General features: G+C 44.0%; 1 protein-coding gene across 12 annotated transcripts in view; it reads right to left on the bottom strand.

The window, feature by feature from the left end:
* The window catches only part of camk2d1 (calcium/calmodulin-dependent protein kinase (CaM kinase) II delta 1), a 240,301-nt gene that overhangs the window by 59,749 nt on the left and 162,501 nt on the right, over positions 1-18,051 (bottom strand). For all 12 annotated transcript variants that reach the window (XM_084322597.1, XM_084322604.1, XM_084322598.1 and 9 more), the window contains exons 8-12: positions 17,095-17,178; positions 6,391-6,485; positions 2,984-3,106; positions 1,796-1,879; positions 793-835 (exon numbers count right to left, since the gene is read on the bottom strand). In XM_084322597.1, coding sequence (XP_084178723.1) covers positions 793-835; positions 1,796-1,879; positions 2,984-3,106; positions 6,391-6,485; positions 17,095-17,178 — 429 coding nt within the window. The remainder of the gene's footprint in view (positions 1-792; positions 836-1,795; positions 1,880-2,983; positions 3,107-6,390; positions 6,486-17,094; positions 17,179-18,051) is intronic.

Raw genomic sequence — 18,051 nt, 5'->3', positions numbered from 1 at the left:
GTATGGCTAATGAAAAAAACGTATCTGGTTACATGGAAATCGTCGTAGGTATGATTTGAGCATGAACGAAAAAAATCGATCACATGCACATATTTCCCATCCCATAATAGTTGTGTGCCCCCCCCCCCCCCCCCCCCCCCCCCCCTCCGTGCCAGATTAGAACATTGTAATGATGATGTGACAGTAGTGGCCACTGAAGAGAGTTCTGAAGGTCCAAGACAGAATGGTGGTCGTTCATAAAAGCGGCAGACGTGTCACTCAGGTTTTGTTTCTCAGAGAGAGTGTTGTTCTCCCACGGTCAGAGGATGCCCTCTAGCCACTATCCTCCTGGCTAAACCATACACACCACTACCCTGGCATGTAGCGCCTTGAACATTGACCATTCATATTAGCTAGCATAGCATAGCTAGCTAGCTAGTTATGCTGCGCTAACATCAGTGGGTTAGGACGGTAATGGCTAAAAGAGATAACATTACCGGCTGCCTCTGACCGTGGGAGAAACATTCTAAGGACTTACAGATAAAAGGTTGAATTTAAATGATGAAATAATAACATTTTGCACAGACGAGGGCGGGTTCATCATTCAATCTTCATTAAAAGATGGAGAGAGAGAGAGGACAGAGAGAGAGAGAAAGATAGATAGATAGAGAGAAAGATAGAGATAGTGAGAGAGATAGCAAGAGATAGAGATATAGAGAGATAGCGAGAGATAGAGAGAGAAATTACAGAGAGAAAGATAGATAGATAGAGAGAGAGAGATAGAGATAGAGATAGATGGTGGATTGGTCTTACCGGAGAAGTTGCGCGTGGCGAGCATGGTGGTCAGGATGGCACCCTGAAGAGGACGAAAAGAACAAGAAGTGTGGTGAAGGGAAGGTGACTTTGGAGACTTTTAAATCTACGGTCTCACTCCTTCCTCCCTGTGTGTGAACGGGCACCGAGTAAAGGCTGGGAGCTAATGATCACATGTCCCAGAGTCCACTCTCCGGTTCAGAAGCCTGACCGAGATCTAGTCAAACTGTCACCACCGGTCTGGCAACGTCACCTGGAATCTGTCACTACAGTGAGCTGCTGACAGGACTGAGTGAGCTCCACTCCAGGGTCACCCGGTCTCAGTCGGGTTGGACGTCTTGGATCTGGTTGAATATCTGAAAAATCTTATTTAAATGGGAAGATTTGAGCCCAATAGCCCTCTGATGCACAGGTGGTAAAAAGAGGAATGTAACATGAGATCTAAAAAAACATGCCTCTGTTGACATATTGTTATATCTTTGGTGTGCGAAGCTACGGTGGTGGCATCGGTCTGCTCTTCCCCCTCCAATACACTGTCCCCGTTGTCTCGACCTAACACCTACCATGTCCTGACCTAGTCCATTGCTTTGTGTCTCACCCCTCCTCCCTCCGTCCTCCCCCCCCCCCCCCCCCCCTCTGAATCACCTCCCCCCTGCCGGCCCCCCATGTATTATCCTCCCTCCTTCACCTTTCTCCAGCTACTCCCTTTGACCCCCGCCCCCATAACTCATCCTCCCATCTCCTTCCCACCTGGTCACCTGACCCCACCCCCTCATGTATACATATCAACGTACAACATTATTCTCTGAGTCACTTCCGGGGTCCTATAGGCCAGGACTTCCGGTCTGGTCTTCTGAAGCCAATCTCCTGTGTTTAATCCTAATACATTTGTGACTATCAACCATCGACCAGCGAATTATTCCTCCGGTACATCCAGGACACTACCTGTTGGTTTACGTTTTGGATCACGGAGAAGAGCGCCTCTTCCACCACTTCCTCTCACCTTGAGCTTCCTCCTGGCGTTGAACTTCTTCAGGCACTCCACGGTCTCCTGTCTGTGCATCATGGACGCCACGGTGGAGCGTTGCTATGGAGACAAGAGACGACACAAGTCACTGGTACCAAAATGAAAAGTATGAGTAGATGTCAATCTGTGGGGTGGACTTGTGGAACAGTCTGGAGTTAAGAGCTAAAACAGAGTACAAACATAAATCAGTTTAAAAAAGATGTACAAAAAATGGGTATCTGGAAGAGGAAGTGTGTTGATTGGGAGTATGTGTATAAGATATAAATAAAAAATTTAAGAAATTATGTATATCATATGGTATTTATTTAGTATATACATTATATATTTATATGTATATTTATATAAATGTATTGGCATTTATACATAATTAACAATAGAATACAATTATATAATTTGAGCTAAAAAGGTGTTAAAAAAAAGGTGTAGGCTATACTTCTTCCTACTTCTTTTTTCAAACAGGGTAAACTATGATTTGTTTATCTGTTTCTCTTTTTGTTGTATTTTTTTTGTTGTTTTTTATTATCTTTTGTATATGTCAAATGAACAGATATATTTTAGTTTTTAATTATACTTGTTCGAAAATAAAACTCTTTCATTCATTCATTCATTCATTCATATGTGTGGGTATATGTGTCATACTCCAGCATGTGCCATAGACATTTGTGTCGGCCTACTGTTGAGCGAATATCTTTTCTACCGCAGATACCGGTCGACCTGTCACTAACCCCTTCAAGAAAAGAGGGCGGGGCTTGAGATATGTCAGTGCTGCGTACTGAAATGAAGGCATCATCTGATACTCGGTACTCGGATTTTGAGACGTGTCACATGTAGCTCTTCATATCGGATTGTAGACCATTTTAGCCTGGCATTGGCCCAGTATCCAACACTACAACTGATATCGGTGTATCTGTATTAAAAATGTGTGTGTGTGTGTGTGGTCTGTGTGCATGTGTAGGATATGTATATTATGTGGTATCTAGTATATGTGATATAACCAGTCACACCTCACACAAAATTAGCTAAATTAACTAATGAGAATACCTATGTGTGTGTGTGTGTGTGTGTGTGTGTGTGTGTGTGTGTGTGTGTGTGTGTGTGTGTGTGTGTGTGTGTGTGTGTGTGTGTGTGTGTGTGTGTGTGTGTGTGTGTGAGAGAGAGACGTACACAGATCCAGGGGTGTTTGAGAGCATCTGTAGCAGTGACCCTCTTGGCAGGGTTGATGGTCAGCATCTTGTTGATCAAGTCTTTGGCCTCAGGAGTCACTGTGTCCCACTCAGGAGAAGGGAACTACAAACACAATGATTCATTGATTGATTAACAGACAGATGGACGGATGGACAGACAGACAGATACGGGGCGGCTAAGTGGCGCAGTGGGCAAGGCGCTCGCCACTAACGCAGGATATGCTGGGTTCGAGCCCAGCTCTCTGCGTTGCTACCAGCTTGGCTGGTCGTTCATACTAACACAATTGGCAGTGTTAGGGGTGGGAAAGCTGGTGGGTGGGGATTGGACGTTGTGGACAGCGACTCCTACAGGTCGGTTGGTGCGCCTGTACAGCAGAATCAGGAAGCATCGGGGGCATCGGGGGCAGCGTGAGCCTCCCACGCGTTACTCCTCGCCACTGAGAGATCGCGCTGTACAGGTGAAAAGATGCGACAGCTGCCTCCTCGTGTACCGGAGGGGACACGTGATGCAAGGCTTGGTCCTCACTGCAGCCGACCAGTGGGAGGCATAGTCTAGCAACGTTCGAGACAGGGGAGGGGAGAATTGAAGGGAGAATTGGCAAGGCGAAATTGGGATGGGAGAAAAATAGAAAAATAGTGGATACATTTTTTTTTTTAATTAAAAAGACAGACAGATAAGAAGTCCTCGTTAGCCACTGAGATGGATAAAAAGACCTCGTTAGCTACTCTGAAATAGGGCTGGGGGCGATATGGCCAAAAATGATATCGCGATAACGATATCGATAACAATATAATATCACGCGATATCGATAATTATTGATATTGTTATACCGGTAAGTATTTTTATTTTTTAAGTATACCGGTACTTTTTTTTTTAAACACCAGACGTATGTTTATTTTGCAGCAATTCTTTGTCGTTGCCGCCATCTTTAGTGTTACATCCCTCACACTCCAGTTCTCAGGCTGCAGCTGGTTTGAAAGCGAAAGTAAACAGGCTTCTCTGCTGGCTGTGGCTCCAGGGGAGTTGAACAGTTCTGGCTCTGCTAGTTTCTTTTCTATCTTTTGGCGCTTTTTTGGTGGACAAACCACCGCACATGTGCACCATGACTCGTGACTGGAGGCTAGCTCTGCTAGCACACATAGCCTACTGTGTACAGACGGTTTCAAACTGTATTTTACATTAGAAAGCAAACAAATAAATGGACAAGAGAAAAATAAATCTCAATTTGGTCAGTATTGTCATTTGAACAAGCAAGGCCATTACTTTAAGTTGCAGGCAAGAAAGACAAGTCTGTCCACTGTCTCTGGGTTTAACACACAAAAAAAAAAAAAAAAAAAATCGATATTAACACTCCCAGACCTTCCCCAATGAAGATAAGGAATGACTCACAAAAAAACCTAGCAATAGGGGAAAAAAGCACCACAGAGGAAGTGGAGGAGAGAAACCTCTGATGGGCTGCTCAAAGGTGATCCCCCAACTGGATGTCGGTGATAATAGAGTGTTGCTATATGGATGATAGATGGATTGAGCATAGCACAGGCGAATAATTATAATAATACAAGGACAATAAGTCCTTGTTAGTCACTGTGATAGATGAGTCCTCATTAGTCACTGTGATAGATGAGTCCTCATTAGTCAATGTGATAGACAATAAGTCCTCGTTAGTCACTGTGATAGATAAGATGTCCTTGTTAGTCACTGTGATAGACAATAAGACCTCGTTAGTCACTGTGATAGATAAGAAGTCCTTGTTAGTCACTGTGATAGACAATAAGACCTTGTTAGTCACTGTGATAAACAATAAGTCATTGTTAGTCACTGTGATAGACAATAAGTCCTTGTTAGTCACTGTGATAGATAAGAAGTCCTCGTTAGTCACTGTGATAGATACCACCAGCAGGACTTTCCTTTAAATAAATGAGTCAGACCCTGCCATTCACCCACACACTTCATAAGGAGATGACAAAGAGGTGGCAGGCAAGACCGACCAACTCCCACAACAGCCTTGGGCTGATGAATATATTGGATTTACAAGGTGCCAAGTTGTGCTGGTGCCAATATACCTGGCTGTCCTGGATGTTTTACCACTCCCTCGTTGATATCTCTGGGGGAGTATGTCTACCCCCTCCTCCTCCTCCTAACTCACCCCTCCTCCCTCCTTCACTCCCCCAACCCAATCTACCCTATCGCTGACCCGGGCACGGCCCCTTTTCTCTCACTATAAAGTCCTACGTTTTACTTGATTCAGGAGCTCTTTGGACAATACTAGGCCTGTATTGATCCTAGAGTCATCCAGCCTAACCCCTATTTGTACATGATACTCTGAGTCTCTCTCTCTCTCTTCTCTCTCTCTCTCTCTCTCTCCCCCCCCCCTCCCCCCCTCTCTCGCCGTCTCTCCCTCTCACCCCCCCCCCTCTCTCTATATCTCTCTCTCTTCCTAGCTCTCTCTCTCTCTCTCTCTATATATATATATCTCTCCTCTCCTCTCCCTTTCAGTCTGATCCAGCAAGGTAATAACACAAACACATATATATATACGTGTGTGTGTTATTAGTACCTTGCTGGATCAGAGAAAGAGAGAGAAATAGAGAGAGTGTGTTTGTGTGTGAGAGAGATAGAGGGGGGGGGGGGGCAGAAAGTGAGACAGTGACATATACAGACAGAAGACACTGCAGACTCCGTTCCTGTTTTACACATTTCCATAGATATTGAAAAATTACTGAAGAGAATGTTTGGAGAAAGAGACAGAGAGAAAAAGAACAAGAGCCAGACAGAGAGAGAGAGGAGAGAGAGAGATACAAAGAACGAGAGCCAGACGAGAGGAGAGAGAGAGAGAGAGAGAGAGAGAGAGAGAGAGAGAGAGAGAGAGATACAAAGAACGAGAGCCAGACGAGAGAGAGAGAGAGAGAGAGACATAGAATGAGAGCCAGACGAGAGAGAGAGAGAGACATAGAATGAGAGCCAGACAGAGAGAGAGAGAGACATAGAATGAGAGCCAGACAGAGAGAGAGAGAGACATAGAATGAGAGCCAGAAAGAGAGGAGAGAGAGATACAAAGAACGAGAGCCAGACGAGAGAGAGAGAGAGAGAGAGAGAGAGAGAGAGAGAGAGAGAGAGAGAGAGAGAGAGAGAGAGACATAGAATGAGAGCCAGATGAGAGAGAGAGAGAGACATAGAATGAGAGCCAGACAGAGAGAGAGAGAGACATAGAATGAGAGCCAGAAAGAGAGACGGAGAGAGAGACACCCACGGAGAGAGAGCTTGCAATGACCTTCAGAATCTGGTGAAAAAGATTGTACCGTACGAACATTTGTCACTATATATGAAAGCATGCTACACACCCACGTGCATGTGTACTGTAGTATATGTGTGTGTCTCCAACTCACATCATAGGCTCCAGCCTTGATCTGCTGGTACAGTCTGTGTTGGTCCTCGTCCCAGAAGGGTGGGTAACCGACCAGTAGGATGTACAGGATCACACCTACCACACACACACACACACACACACACACTATTAGTCGCCAAAATCGCTTTTCAGCGTTATTGCCCGCCATGCGTTGACCGCCAACATCGCTGTACAGCGTTTTTGAGATGGGACTGCAACGGCTCAATACCGCCGCCTGGTGGATGGTCGGGCGAAAACCGGAAGTGTCGGGCGAAAACCGGAAGTGTCATCGGTGCATCGAGGAAATTCCTCCGGCAGTCACATCTCGCTACGGGACTCCTGACAGACACTATAGTACATATGGATCACTTTCTAAACTTAATAATCAATATGATTTCGACGTTTATTGCGCCATACAAACCGGAAATGGACCTAGACGATTGGCGTCGAATAATTGGGATCTTTCACCGTCAGTCTCATCGGCCCACGGTAAGAGAACACTAACGTTATTTTCAGCCCGATTGTGCGTTTCCTTGTTTGTAATCAGTCTGATCAATATATCCACCCATAGTAAATAAAGCCGTTACTGATGATCAAGGAATTATAAACGCCCCCCCCCCCCCCCCCCCCCCCCCCCCCGCTTTCCTCCACGCATGATGAAGCATAATGTATACCGATCATATACATTGAATTTTTTAATATAGCGTGTATGGGAAAGAAACAGCAATCGATAATCTATCATATGCGTTTGGGCCTATAACTAGCGTTTTTGGAATTACAGCAGAAAATATTAACGACATATCTCGTTTTATTAGGCCCCCCACTGAGTGCCCACGATGACAAATATCGTTTTATTTGTTTATTAGCGATCTGATTTCATATTTCATCAACCGAGTCTCCCGTTGGTACAGCAGCTCCTCCAGCAGCTCAGAATGGAAAAAGCGCCCCCTATCGTCTATCCCTGTGTAACTGCAGGTCAGTCGCTTAGACTGACCTGGGATCAGTCGATATGTAGAGGCGGACATGACAACGTTTTTGTGTATTCTAGAATATTCCAGTAAACGTCTTTTATCATGGAATCTTTATATTTTCCTTGAAAATGAGGGCTTTTCAAAATGCTATAAAACGAAAATGAACAGATAAAAAAACAATCCACTTCGACAATGTTGATTGGAAAACGAGTCATTGATAAGCGACGGGCAGATTAGACACATAGCCATAATTTAAGGCGTTTAGGCGTTTTTAACGCTAACATTGAAGTGGATGGTGGGCATTCAACCGGTAAATCAAGGTTAAGCAAGGGCTCTGAAAGTAAAAACATACTTATATTCTCGAAGGTATTAACACAACAATGTATGAATGAAAAAGTATAACGTTCCCACATCCTGAACGATAGATAATCGATGTTGAATGGGCCATAGTAATGTCAATATAACAATACAATTTAAAAAGTTATAGCCCTGCAAAGAAGGTAAACATCTCCATAGGCTTTTAACGGTGGCAGAGAGGGGTATAAGATGGGCACAACCCCCGGCGGTCAATGTGTTAATGAAAAAGCACCATGGCAATCGTGTCACAGAAAAAGACATATAGTCTAGATGTGAAACCCCACTGTACTTTGCACTGGAAAAAACGAAATACCGTCAAACATAAGTATTTTGACTGTGGGAAATTATCATCAGGCTTGAGAACATTCAGTGACGTTGTACTTATTATTTACCTTATTGAGGACATTGATCTAAGTTAAAAGTGATTATCAAATGTTATTAGGTACAATCATTATCAATATAGAATATTGAGTACGAGTTATGACATTATGTAAGTTCATTATGTAAGTTCATTCTCCCGTTAGTTCAGTGGTGTATCTGTGTCAAAGCTGTACATTTGTACAGCTGTACATTTCCCTGGTTATCTCTGGGCCAGTGTTGGATTGGCCACCGGCCACATACGCCTGTGGACAGAGCAGAGCATAAGAAGGAGGGCTAGTAGGGCCTTAGCTGCGTCTCTCTCTCTCCGGTGTCTCCTTTCTGGTGGGATCTTTCATCTCTCTTTTCTCCATCTATTCTCTTATTTCCTACTATACTTCTCTATCCCCTTCCTGGTTATTCTTTCGTCATATCTTCTGTCATGTCATTAATGTCTGTTCAAGTGTTCCACGGACCACCCGACTGTACGTAAATATGATGTCATTCTAATTCTGATCATTTCAATAAAATACAAGACATATTGTTGAACTCATTGTCCCGTGTCTAATATTCTATACCCTTTTTGTCCTGATTCGAGGAGCAAACAAATTGACCCACATGACCATATTGCCCGGCCCTACTGCCACGCTCGAGGCTAACCTCGTCTCCGTGGCGACAGACGCAAGCCAAACGCTCCACCTCTGGGTTCCTAAGGCTGCGTGGTGATTAGGTGGCAGGCTGCCTGGGAGAGATGAAAGGTCCTCTATCTGACGACAAACACAGCCTATTGTCCAACAGGTCGGGGTGAGGGTGGAGAGAGCGAGTGTGTGTGTGTGTGTGTGTGTGTGTGCGTGCGTGCGTGCGTGTGTGTCCTGACATCTAAAGCCCAGGTGGCCAGGCCCATAATGGGTGTGTAATGAGCAACAGCAGTGATTAATTCAAGAGGTTGGAGGCCTCTGTTCCAACTGGACCCAATTGCAGAGCAGAACACACACACACACACGTTTGTGTATAGAAACACACAGGCACACATACACGATACACACAGAGAGGTTCCCATTATGACTCATCAATTATCTGAGGAGAGGATAAACTGCACAGTGGGAGAACTCTGTTACACAATGTAATACACATAGAAGTTAATTTACGAGAGGGAGTGCTGTATTAGTGTTCCTATGACGGCAACACAACAGCCAATGAAGTACCGACTATCTTCCATGACCTCAAGTACTGTAAGTTACAAGACCAGTGACAAAGACCAGTGCTTTAGTGTACGTCGGTCCTCCGCCAACAACAAGTAGTTCCATGTTGCTAAGCGACGTAAAGCGCCGGTTCTTCCTACACTGCGGTCGCAAGCGCTGGCGGGATTGGCTCTTGTCCGATCACAACGCGCGCTGTAACCCTAAGTGTTGTTGTAATGAGATTTAGCTGAGACACGGCTAAATTATACATGGAGTGGCTATTGAGAACTGTACCTCTGCCAATGTACGCGGGGAGGGTTTCCAGCAGCAGTGTACCTCCTGACTAGTAAACACCGTGACCGTGCTTCACCGCAGTCTCTTTTGAAGTACCGGGGGTTCCCTTTGATGCTCTCTAGGAAGGCAGCGTCTGCTCGGTTTATTCGGGTCGTGACATTTTACGCATCGCCGGTACACACAGAGCGCTCCGTATGGGACTTCCACTCGTTCAACTAGTTGGAATGTCACCTCGTAATTCTCTCTTAGATAACAGATGTAAACTGTAGCTTCAAATGGCCAGCCACCATGGTGATGTCGTCATCATTAAAATGTTCAGTTCTCTAATCTTGCGTGATGTCATAAACTGAAATCGGTGTTGGCAAAATTACAGTACTGTATCTAAAAAAAAAAAACTGTAAATTATCTGCCCTTTGTTCATTTGCTTCGCTTTTTAGTACACTTGATCTCAAGAAGGTGCGACTAGTAATAATAATTGATAGGGATGTCCCGATCCGATCACGTGATTTTCCGAAGATCGGGATCGACATTTTCTTTTTTTTTACTTTTTTTTTTATTCAACAAACATGACCATGTTCACGTCTTAAACTCATACTGAGGCCTTACTTTTGGTTTTAAATTGCATATCATCATTCATTTATTTATTGTCATACAGAGCAGAAGAATTTAGCCAAAACAAACCAATAGTATCCAGCTGCAGAACGGCAGACCAGCCACACTCTGAGACCCAAATTAAATTTTTTATTTTTATTTTTTAATCCCAATTTCTCACATTACATTCACCCTGAATGTTGACGTTATCCAGGTGAAAAGTTAACTTCATAAATCATTTGATGTATAATTAAATCAAAGGAAATGCGTTTGGGTCTGAGAGTGTGGCTGGTCTGCTGTTCTGCAGCTGGTTACTATTGGTTTGTTTTGGCAAAATTCTTCTGCTCTGTGTGACAATAAATAAATGAATGATGATATGCAATTTAAAACCAAAACTAAGGCCTCAGTATGAGTTTAAGACGTGACATGGTAATGTTTGTTGAATAAAAAAAAAAAAGTAAAAAATAATATCGGTATCGGTATCGGTAGATACTCAAAATCACATGATCGGGATCGGATCTAGAGCAAAAAAACGTGATTGGGACATCCGTAATAATTGATATTCTCCTTTGGTTCATTACAATCTACTCAAGCATAGTAACCGACACAATATGTCTGACACTGGGCATACAAATGTAGGACTGCCTTCAAAACTACCTTTAGGACCTGTAGGACTGCTGTCATAACTACCTTTAGGACCTGTAGGACTGCTGTCATAACTACCTTTAGGACCTGTAGGACTGCTGTCAAAACTACCTTTAGGACCTGTAGGACTGCTGTCAAAACTACCTTTAGGACCTGTAGGACTGCCTTCAAAACTACCTTTAGGACCTGTAGGACTGCCTTCAAAACTACCTTTAGGACCTGTAGGACTGCTGTCAAAACTACCTTTAGGACCTGTAGGACTGCCTTCAAAACTACCTTTAGGACCTGTAGGACTGCTGTCAAAACTACCTTTAGGACCTGTAGGACTGCTGCCAAAACTACCTTTAGGACCTGTAGGACTGCCTTCAAAACTACCTTTAGGACCTGTAGGACTGCTGTCAAAACTACCTTTAGGACCTGTAGGACTGCCTTCAAAACTACCTTTAGGACCTGTAGGACTGCTGTCAAAACTACCTTTAGGACCTGTAGGACTGCTGCCAAAACTACCTTTAGGACCTGTAGGACTGCCTTCAAAACTACCTTTAGGACCTGTAGGACTGCCTTCAAAACTACCTTTAGGATCTGTAGGACTGCTGTCATAACTACCTTTAGGACCTGTAGGACTGCCTTCAAAACTACCTTTAGGATCTGTAGGACTGCCTTCAAAACTACCTAGACAGCAAGAAGGGTACAACTCTATCAGCTGAGTAACAATGTTCATCAAAGTGTTGCGTGTTACAGTGTAGGTTAGTTTATTAGGACAAGTGCATGACAGTAAGGTTAGTCAGGGTTAGATTTTTTTTTAATTTTAATTTTTTATTGATCATTTCAGATAATGGTTGAAGAAGTGAGTCTTTAGTCGACGGCGAAAGATTGGACGGGATTCGGCTGTCCTAACTGGGATGGGTAGTTCATTCCACCGACTGCTGTCATAACTACCTTTAGGATCTGTAGGACTGCCTTCAAAACTACCTTTAGGACCTGTAGGACTGCCTTCAAAACTACCTTTAGGACCTGTAGGACTGCTGTCAAAACTACCTTTAGGACCTGTAGGACTGCTGTCAAAACTACCTTTAGGACCTGTAGGACTGCCTTCAAAACTACCTTTAGGACCTGTAACCTGCTGTCATAACTACCTTTAGGACCTGTAGGACTGCCTTCAAAACTACCTTTAGGATCTGTAGGACTGCCTTCAAAACTACCTTTAGGACCTGTAGGACTGCCTTCAAAACTACCTTTAGGATCTGTAGGACTGCCTTCAAAACTACCTTTAGGACCTGTAGGACTGCCTTCAAAACTACCTTTAGGACCTGTAGGACTGCCTTCAAAACTACCTTTAGGACCTGTAGGACTGCTGTCAAAACTACCTTTAGGACCTGTAGGACTGCTGTCAAAACTACCTTTAGGACCTGTAGGACTGCTGTCAAAACTACCTTTAGGACCTGTAGGACTGCTGTCAAAACTACCTTTAGGACCTGTAGGACTGCTGTCAAAACTACCTTTAGGACCTGTAGGACTGCTGTCAAAACTACCTTTAGGACCTGTAGGACTGCCTTCAAAACTACCTTTAGGACCTGTAGGACTGCTGTCAAAACTACCTTTAGGACCTGTAGGACTGCTGTCAAAACTACCTTTAGGACCTGTAGGACTGCCTTCAAAACTACCTTTAGGACCTGTAGGACTGCCTTCAAAACTACCTTTAGGACCTGTAGGACTGCTGTCAAAACTACCTTTAGGACCTGTAGGACTGCCTTCAAAACTACCTTTAGGACCTGTAGGACTGCCTTCAAAACTACCTTTAGGACCTGTAGGACTGCCATCAAAACTACCTTTAGGACCTGTAGGACTGCCTTCAAAACTACCTTTAGGACCTGTAGGACTGCTGTCAAAACTACCTTTAGGACCTGTAGGACTGCCTTCAAAACTACCTTTAGGACCTGTAGGACTGCCTTCAAAACTACCTTTAGGACCTGTAGGACTGCTGTCATAACTACCTTTAGGACCTGTAGGACTGCTGTCAAAACCACCTTTAGGACCTGTAGGACTGCCTTCAAAACTACCTTTAGGACCTGTAGGACTGCTGTCATAACTACCTTTAGGACCTGTAGGACTGCCTTCAAAACTACCTTTAGGACCTGTAGGACTGCTGCCAAAACTACCTTTAGGACCTGTAGGACTGCTGTCAAAACTACCTTTAGGACCTGTAGGACTGCTGTCAAAACTACCTTTAGGACCTGTAGGACTGCTGTCAAAACTACCTTTAGGACCTGTAGGACTGCCTTCAAAACTACCTTTAGGACCTGTAGGACTGCTGTCAAAACTACCTTTCGGACCTGTAGGACTGCCTTCAAAACTACCTTTAGGACCTGTAGGACTGCCTTCAAAACTACCTTTAGGACCTGTAGGACTGCCTTCAAAACTACCTTTAGGACCTGTAGGACTGCCATCAAAACTACCTTTAGGACCTGTAGGACTGCCTTCAAAACTACCTTTAGGACCTGTAGGACTGCTGTCAAAACTACCTTTAGGACCTGTAGGACTGCCTTCAAAACTACCTTTAGGACCTGTAGGACTGCTGTCAAAACTACCTTTAGGACCTGTAGGACTGCCTTCAAAACTACCTTTAGGACCTGTAGGACTGCCTTCAAAACTACCTTTAGGACCTGTAGGACTGCCTTCAAAACTACCTTTAGGACCTGTAGGACTGCCTTCAAAACTACCTTTAGGACCTGTAGGACTGCCTTCAAAACTACCTCTAGGACCTGTAGGACTGCTGTCAAAACTACCTTTAGGACCTGTAGGACTGCCTTCATAACTACCTTTAGGACCTGTAGGACTGCTGTCAAAACTACCTTTAGGACCTGTAGGACTGCTGTCAAAACTACCTTTAGGACCTGTAGGACTGCTGTCATAACTACCTTTAGGACCTGTAGGACTGCTGTCAAAACTACCTTTAGGACCTGTAGGACTGCCTTCAAAACTACCTTTAGGACCTGTAGGACTGCTGTCATAACTACCTTTAGGACCTGTAGGACTGCCTTCAAAACTACCTTTAGGATCTGTAGGACTGCCTTCAAAACTACCTTTAGGACCTGTAGGACTGCTGTCAAAACTACCTTAGGACCTGTAGGACTGCCTTCAAAACTACCTTTAGGACCTGTAGGACTGCTGTCAAAACTACCTTTAGGACCTGTAGGACTGCTGTCAAAACTACCTTTAGGACCTGTAGGACTGCCTTCAAAACTACCTTTAGGACCTGTAGGACTGCTGTCAAAACTACCTTTAGGACCTGTAGGACTGCTGTCAAAACTACATTTAGGACCTGTAGGACTGCTGTCAAAACTACCTTTAGGACCTGTAGGACTGCTGCCAAAACTACCTTTAGGACCTGTAGGACTGCCTTCAAAACTACCTTTAGGACCTGTAGGACTGCTGTCAAAACTACCTTTAGGACCTGTAGGACTGCCTTCAAAACTACCTTTAGGACCTGTAGGACTGCCTTCAAAACTACCTTTAGGACCTGTAGGACTGCCTTCAAAACTACCTTTAGGACCTGTAGGACTGCTGTCAAAACTACCTTTAGGACCTGTAGGACTGCTGTCAAAACTACCTTTAGGACCTGTAGGACTGCCTTCAAAACTACCTTTAGGACCTGTAGGACTGCTGTCATAACTACCTTTAGGACCTGTAGGACTGCTGTCAAAACTACCTTTAGGACCTGTAGGACTGCCTTCAAAACTACCTTTAGGACCTGTAGGACTGCTGTCATAACTACCTTTAGGACCTGTAGGACTGCCTTCAAAACTACCTTTAGGATCTGTAGGACTGCCTTCAAAACTACCTTTAGGACCTGTAGGACTGCTGTCAAAACTACCTTAGGACCTGTAGGACTGCCTTCAAAACTACCTTTAGGACCTGTAGGACTGCTGTCAAAACTACCTTTAGGACCTGTAGGACTGCTGTCAAAACTACATTTAGGACCTGTAGGACTGCTGTCAAAACTACCTTTAGGACCTGTAGGACTGCTGCCAAAACTACCTTTAGGACCTGTAGGACTGCCTTCAAAACTACCTTTAGGACCTGTAGGACTGCTGTCAAAACTACCTTTAGGACCTGTAGGACTGCCTTCAAAACTACCTTTAGGACCTGTAGGACTGCCTTCAAAACTACCTTTAGGACCTGTAGGACTGCCTTCAAAACTACCTTTAGGACCTGTAGGACTGCTGTCAAAACTACCTTTAGGACCTGTAGGACTGCCTTCAAAACTACCTTTAGGACCTGTAGGACTGCTGTCATAACTACCTTTAGGACCTGTAGGACTGCCTTCAAAACTACCTTTAGGACCTGTAGGACTGCCTTCAAAACTACCTTTAGGACCTGTAGGACTGCTGTCAAAACTACCTTTAGGACCTGTAGGACTGCTGTCAAAACTACCTTTAGGACCTGTAGGACTGCTGTCAAAACTACCTTTAGGACCTGTAGGACTGCCTTCAAAACTACCTTTAGGACCTGTAGGACTGCTGTCATAACTACATTTAGGACCTGTAGGACTGCCTTCAAAACTACCTTTAGGACCTGTAGGACTGCTGTCATAACTACCTTTAGGACCTGTAGGACTGCCTTCATAACTACCTTTAGGACCTGTAGGACTGCTGTCAAAACTACCTTTAGGACCTGTAGGACTGCTGTCATAACTACCTTTAGGACCTGTAGGACTGCGTCCCCTGTAGGACTGCCCCGTTTCTTCGTTTGGACCCATGGAAATATCAGTAATCATATTTTTTAAGTTAGCGCATCAAATGAGAGAAAGAAAAAGGCAGGCGTTTGCCCTAGTATCTCAGCTGCTCCATGAAAGTTCCCCCCCCTAGTCTTAAATCATCATCATGAGTTATGTCAAATTAATGATATTTATGGGGTGTGTGGCCCTTTGGAGACCTATTTCCTAAGACACACAGTGCGCTCCTCCTTACATAAGCCAATTCCAGGAATATGATTTATTTGAAGGCGGACATGATCAGACACAGACTGGAACTGGGGCGGTATCCGCTTGTACTTCCTTGTGTAAGGAAACACGCACAAGCACACACACACACCAAACATTCCCCAAAGTACTTGATAAACCTTGCTATTATCCCTCTCTCCTTTACTGGGTCAGTAGTGTGACCAAGGGTGGACACTTAGGAGTTCTATTTACATGTATACAGTCATACATACGTTTACTTTATATTATTATTATATATATATATTATTATTATTATATCCACGCACTATTATCCACAACTTATTCGCCCCTGCACTTCCCTATACTGACGTTTGGCAAAACACAGGCGGAACTTTTTCCTATGTCAAATAGGATGTTTTCGCGCAGGTTCATGGTCACCTGAACGCCGTAAATTTGTTTCTTATTATCGTTACAAATAATTTGTTTAGGATTAAGAAACATGTCTATAAAAATAGTGATATATAGAGTATTTATTTTGTTCACCTTTTCAGACAGACAGACAGACAGACAGACAGACAGACAGACAGACAGACAGACAGACAGACAGACAGACAGACAGACAGACAGAGACAGACAGACAGAGACAGACAGACAGACAGACAGACAGACAGACAGACAGACAGACAGACAGACAGACAGACAGACAGACAGATAGATAGATAGATAGATAGATACTTTATTCTATCACCTGTGGAGTTTGAATAGAACCCTGCAACAGTGCTCCTTTAACCCCTAGTGGTCAATTGTTTGGAGTGGGTGCTCTTACGTGAAAAAACTAATCTCAGTGAATGAAACAGTAGCATAAGCGATTAGCGGGGCTTGCTCCCTGCTCAGTGACCCTGGCAGCCAGGTGCCCGCCGTGGCCCTAGGACATCCCATAATGCAGTGGTGTAAATTGACTTCCTTAGCCTGAGTCACATGCGTTCCAAGATCTTTTAGGCAGACATTTATAGAAGTTGCTGGTTGCAGCTAACAATGTGAGAATTGTGATGCTATATTCTTAATAAATACATAAACAAACAAACAATACATACATTTAATTTTAGGAGCAGTTCATGGTAATCTCATGATGTTGTCATGACAACCAATATGGCATAATGCCACAGCTCATTAGTCATGGTTGTCATTTAATGATAATCACCTGTTAAAAACAGGCGTTTAGCCTGTTATTTGAGATGTCTATGAATTACTGGGGCTTCCTCCGGGCTTTCAGGGTAATTTTTCCTCCCAGCCCCTTGCTTATCTTCCTTCCCTGCAGGGGGGGGGGGGGGGGGGGGGGGGGGTTGCTACGTAAGGCAGAGTCTTACCGCAGGCCCACATGTCCACTGGTCTGCCATAGGGGTCTTTCCTCAACACCTCTGGAGACAGGTAGCCTGGAGTCCCTGCAAAGCCTGGAATGAACACACACACAGTCACACAACATATTGTTTGGAACTGTACATTTTGTTATTTAAATTGTATATAGTATCATATCTACATCCTGTTATCTGCACTGCACACTTTTTAGAACTGTAAATAGTCATGTTTATTTTAGTCCTATTTTATCTTATTTTATTCTTATTCTATGCTAATTGTATTGTATTTATATTATTGGAAGCTGCTATGGTCGAGGAACCACAACAAATTGAATTGCACTCGTTCTTGCTGTAAGGTACTGAATGACGTGACAATAAAGGAATCGGAATCTGAACAGATTAAAATGCCTGTCTTTTGCAAAAGCAAAGCAAACATTTGACAGTAGCTAAGGATTAGAGGTCTTATAAAGCTAACTTTTAATCCAAGTTTAACAAGCTCCAGATTAAAAAAGTCCTCCCTCTAAGAAGAAGTATGAAGCTCGGTTTTTGGCTGCCGGCACAATGCAGCCTACTTCTTCAGAAAGACTCAAAGTCCCAGCATGCCTTTCAGCTCAGAGGCAGAGTGCAGTAGCGGGAAAGCACAGAGTGAACTGGATCCCGGTGCCATAGGAGACATTCCGCCAGACTCTGTGGATTAGGATAATTACTTCTCTATTCCCCGCGGGGGTTAATGATGAGACGGAGGAATTGAGCTAATGGGAGTGAAGGTTTGACATATGAGCCTGTAGCAATAGCACACTTAGTCCTGCATGCAGGTGGTTTAAAGCAAAGATGATGAAATTGTATAGTTCGCGAGTGATTATTTGTGAGGATGGACCGATGATACTTTATCCTTGTCGATTCTGGGTCCTCTTTAAGTATATGGATACAGAGCACTGACCCTCATCCTCAGCCTATTGGGATGTTAGA

Source organism: Notolepis coatsorum (assembly GCF_963971535.1).
Source record: "Notolepis coatsorum genome assembly, chromosome: 1".
NCBI lineage: Eukaryota > Metazoa > Chordata > Actinopteri > Aulopiformes > Paralepididae > Notolepis > Notolepis coatsorum.
The sequence above is the reverse complement of the archived record's forward strand: the minus strand, read 5'-3'. Positions and strand labels throughout refer to the sequence as shown.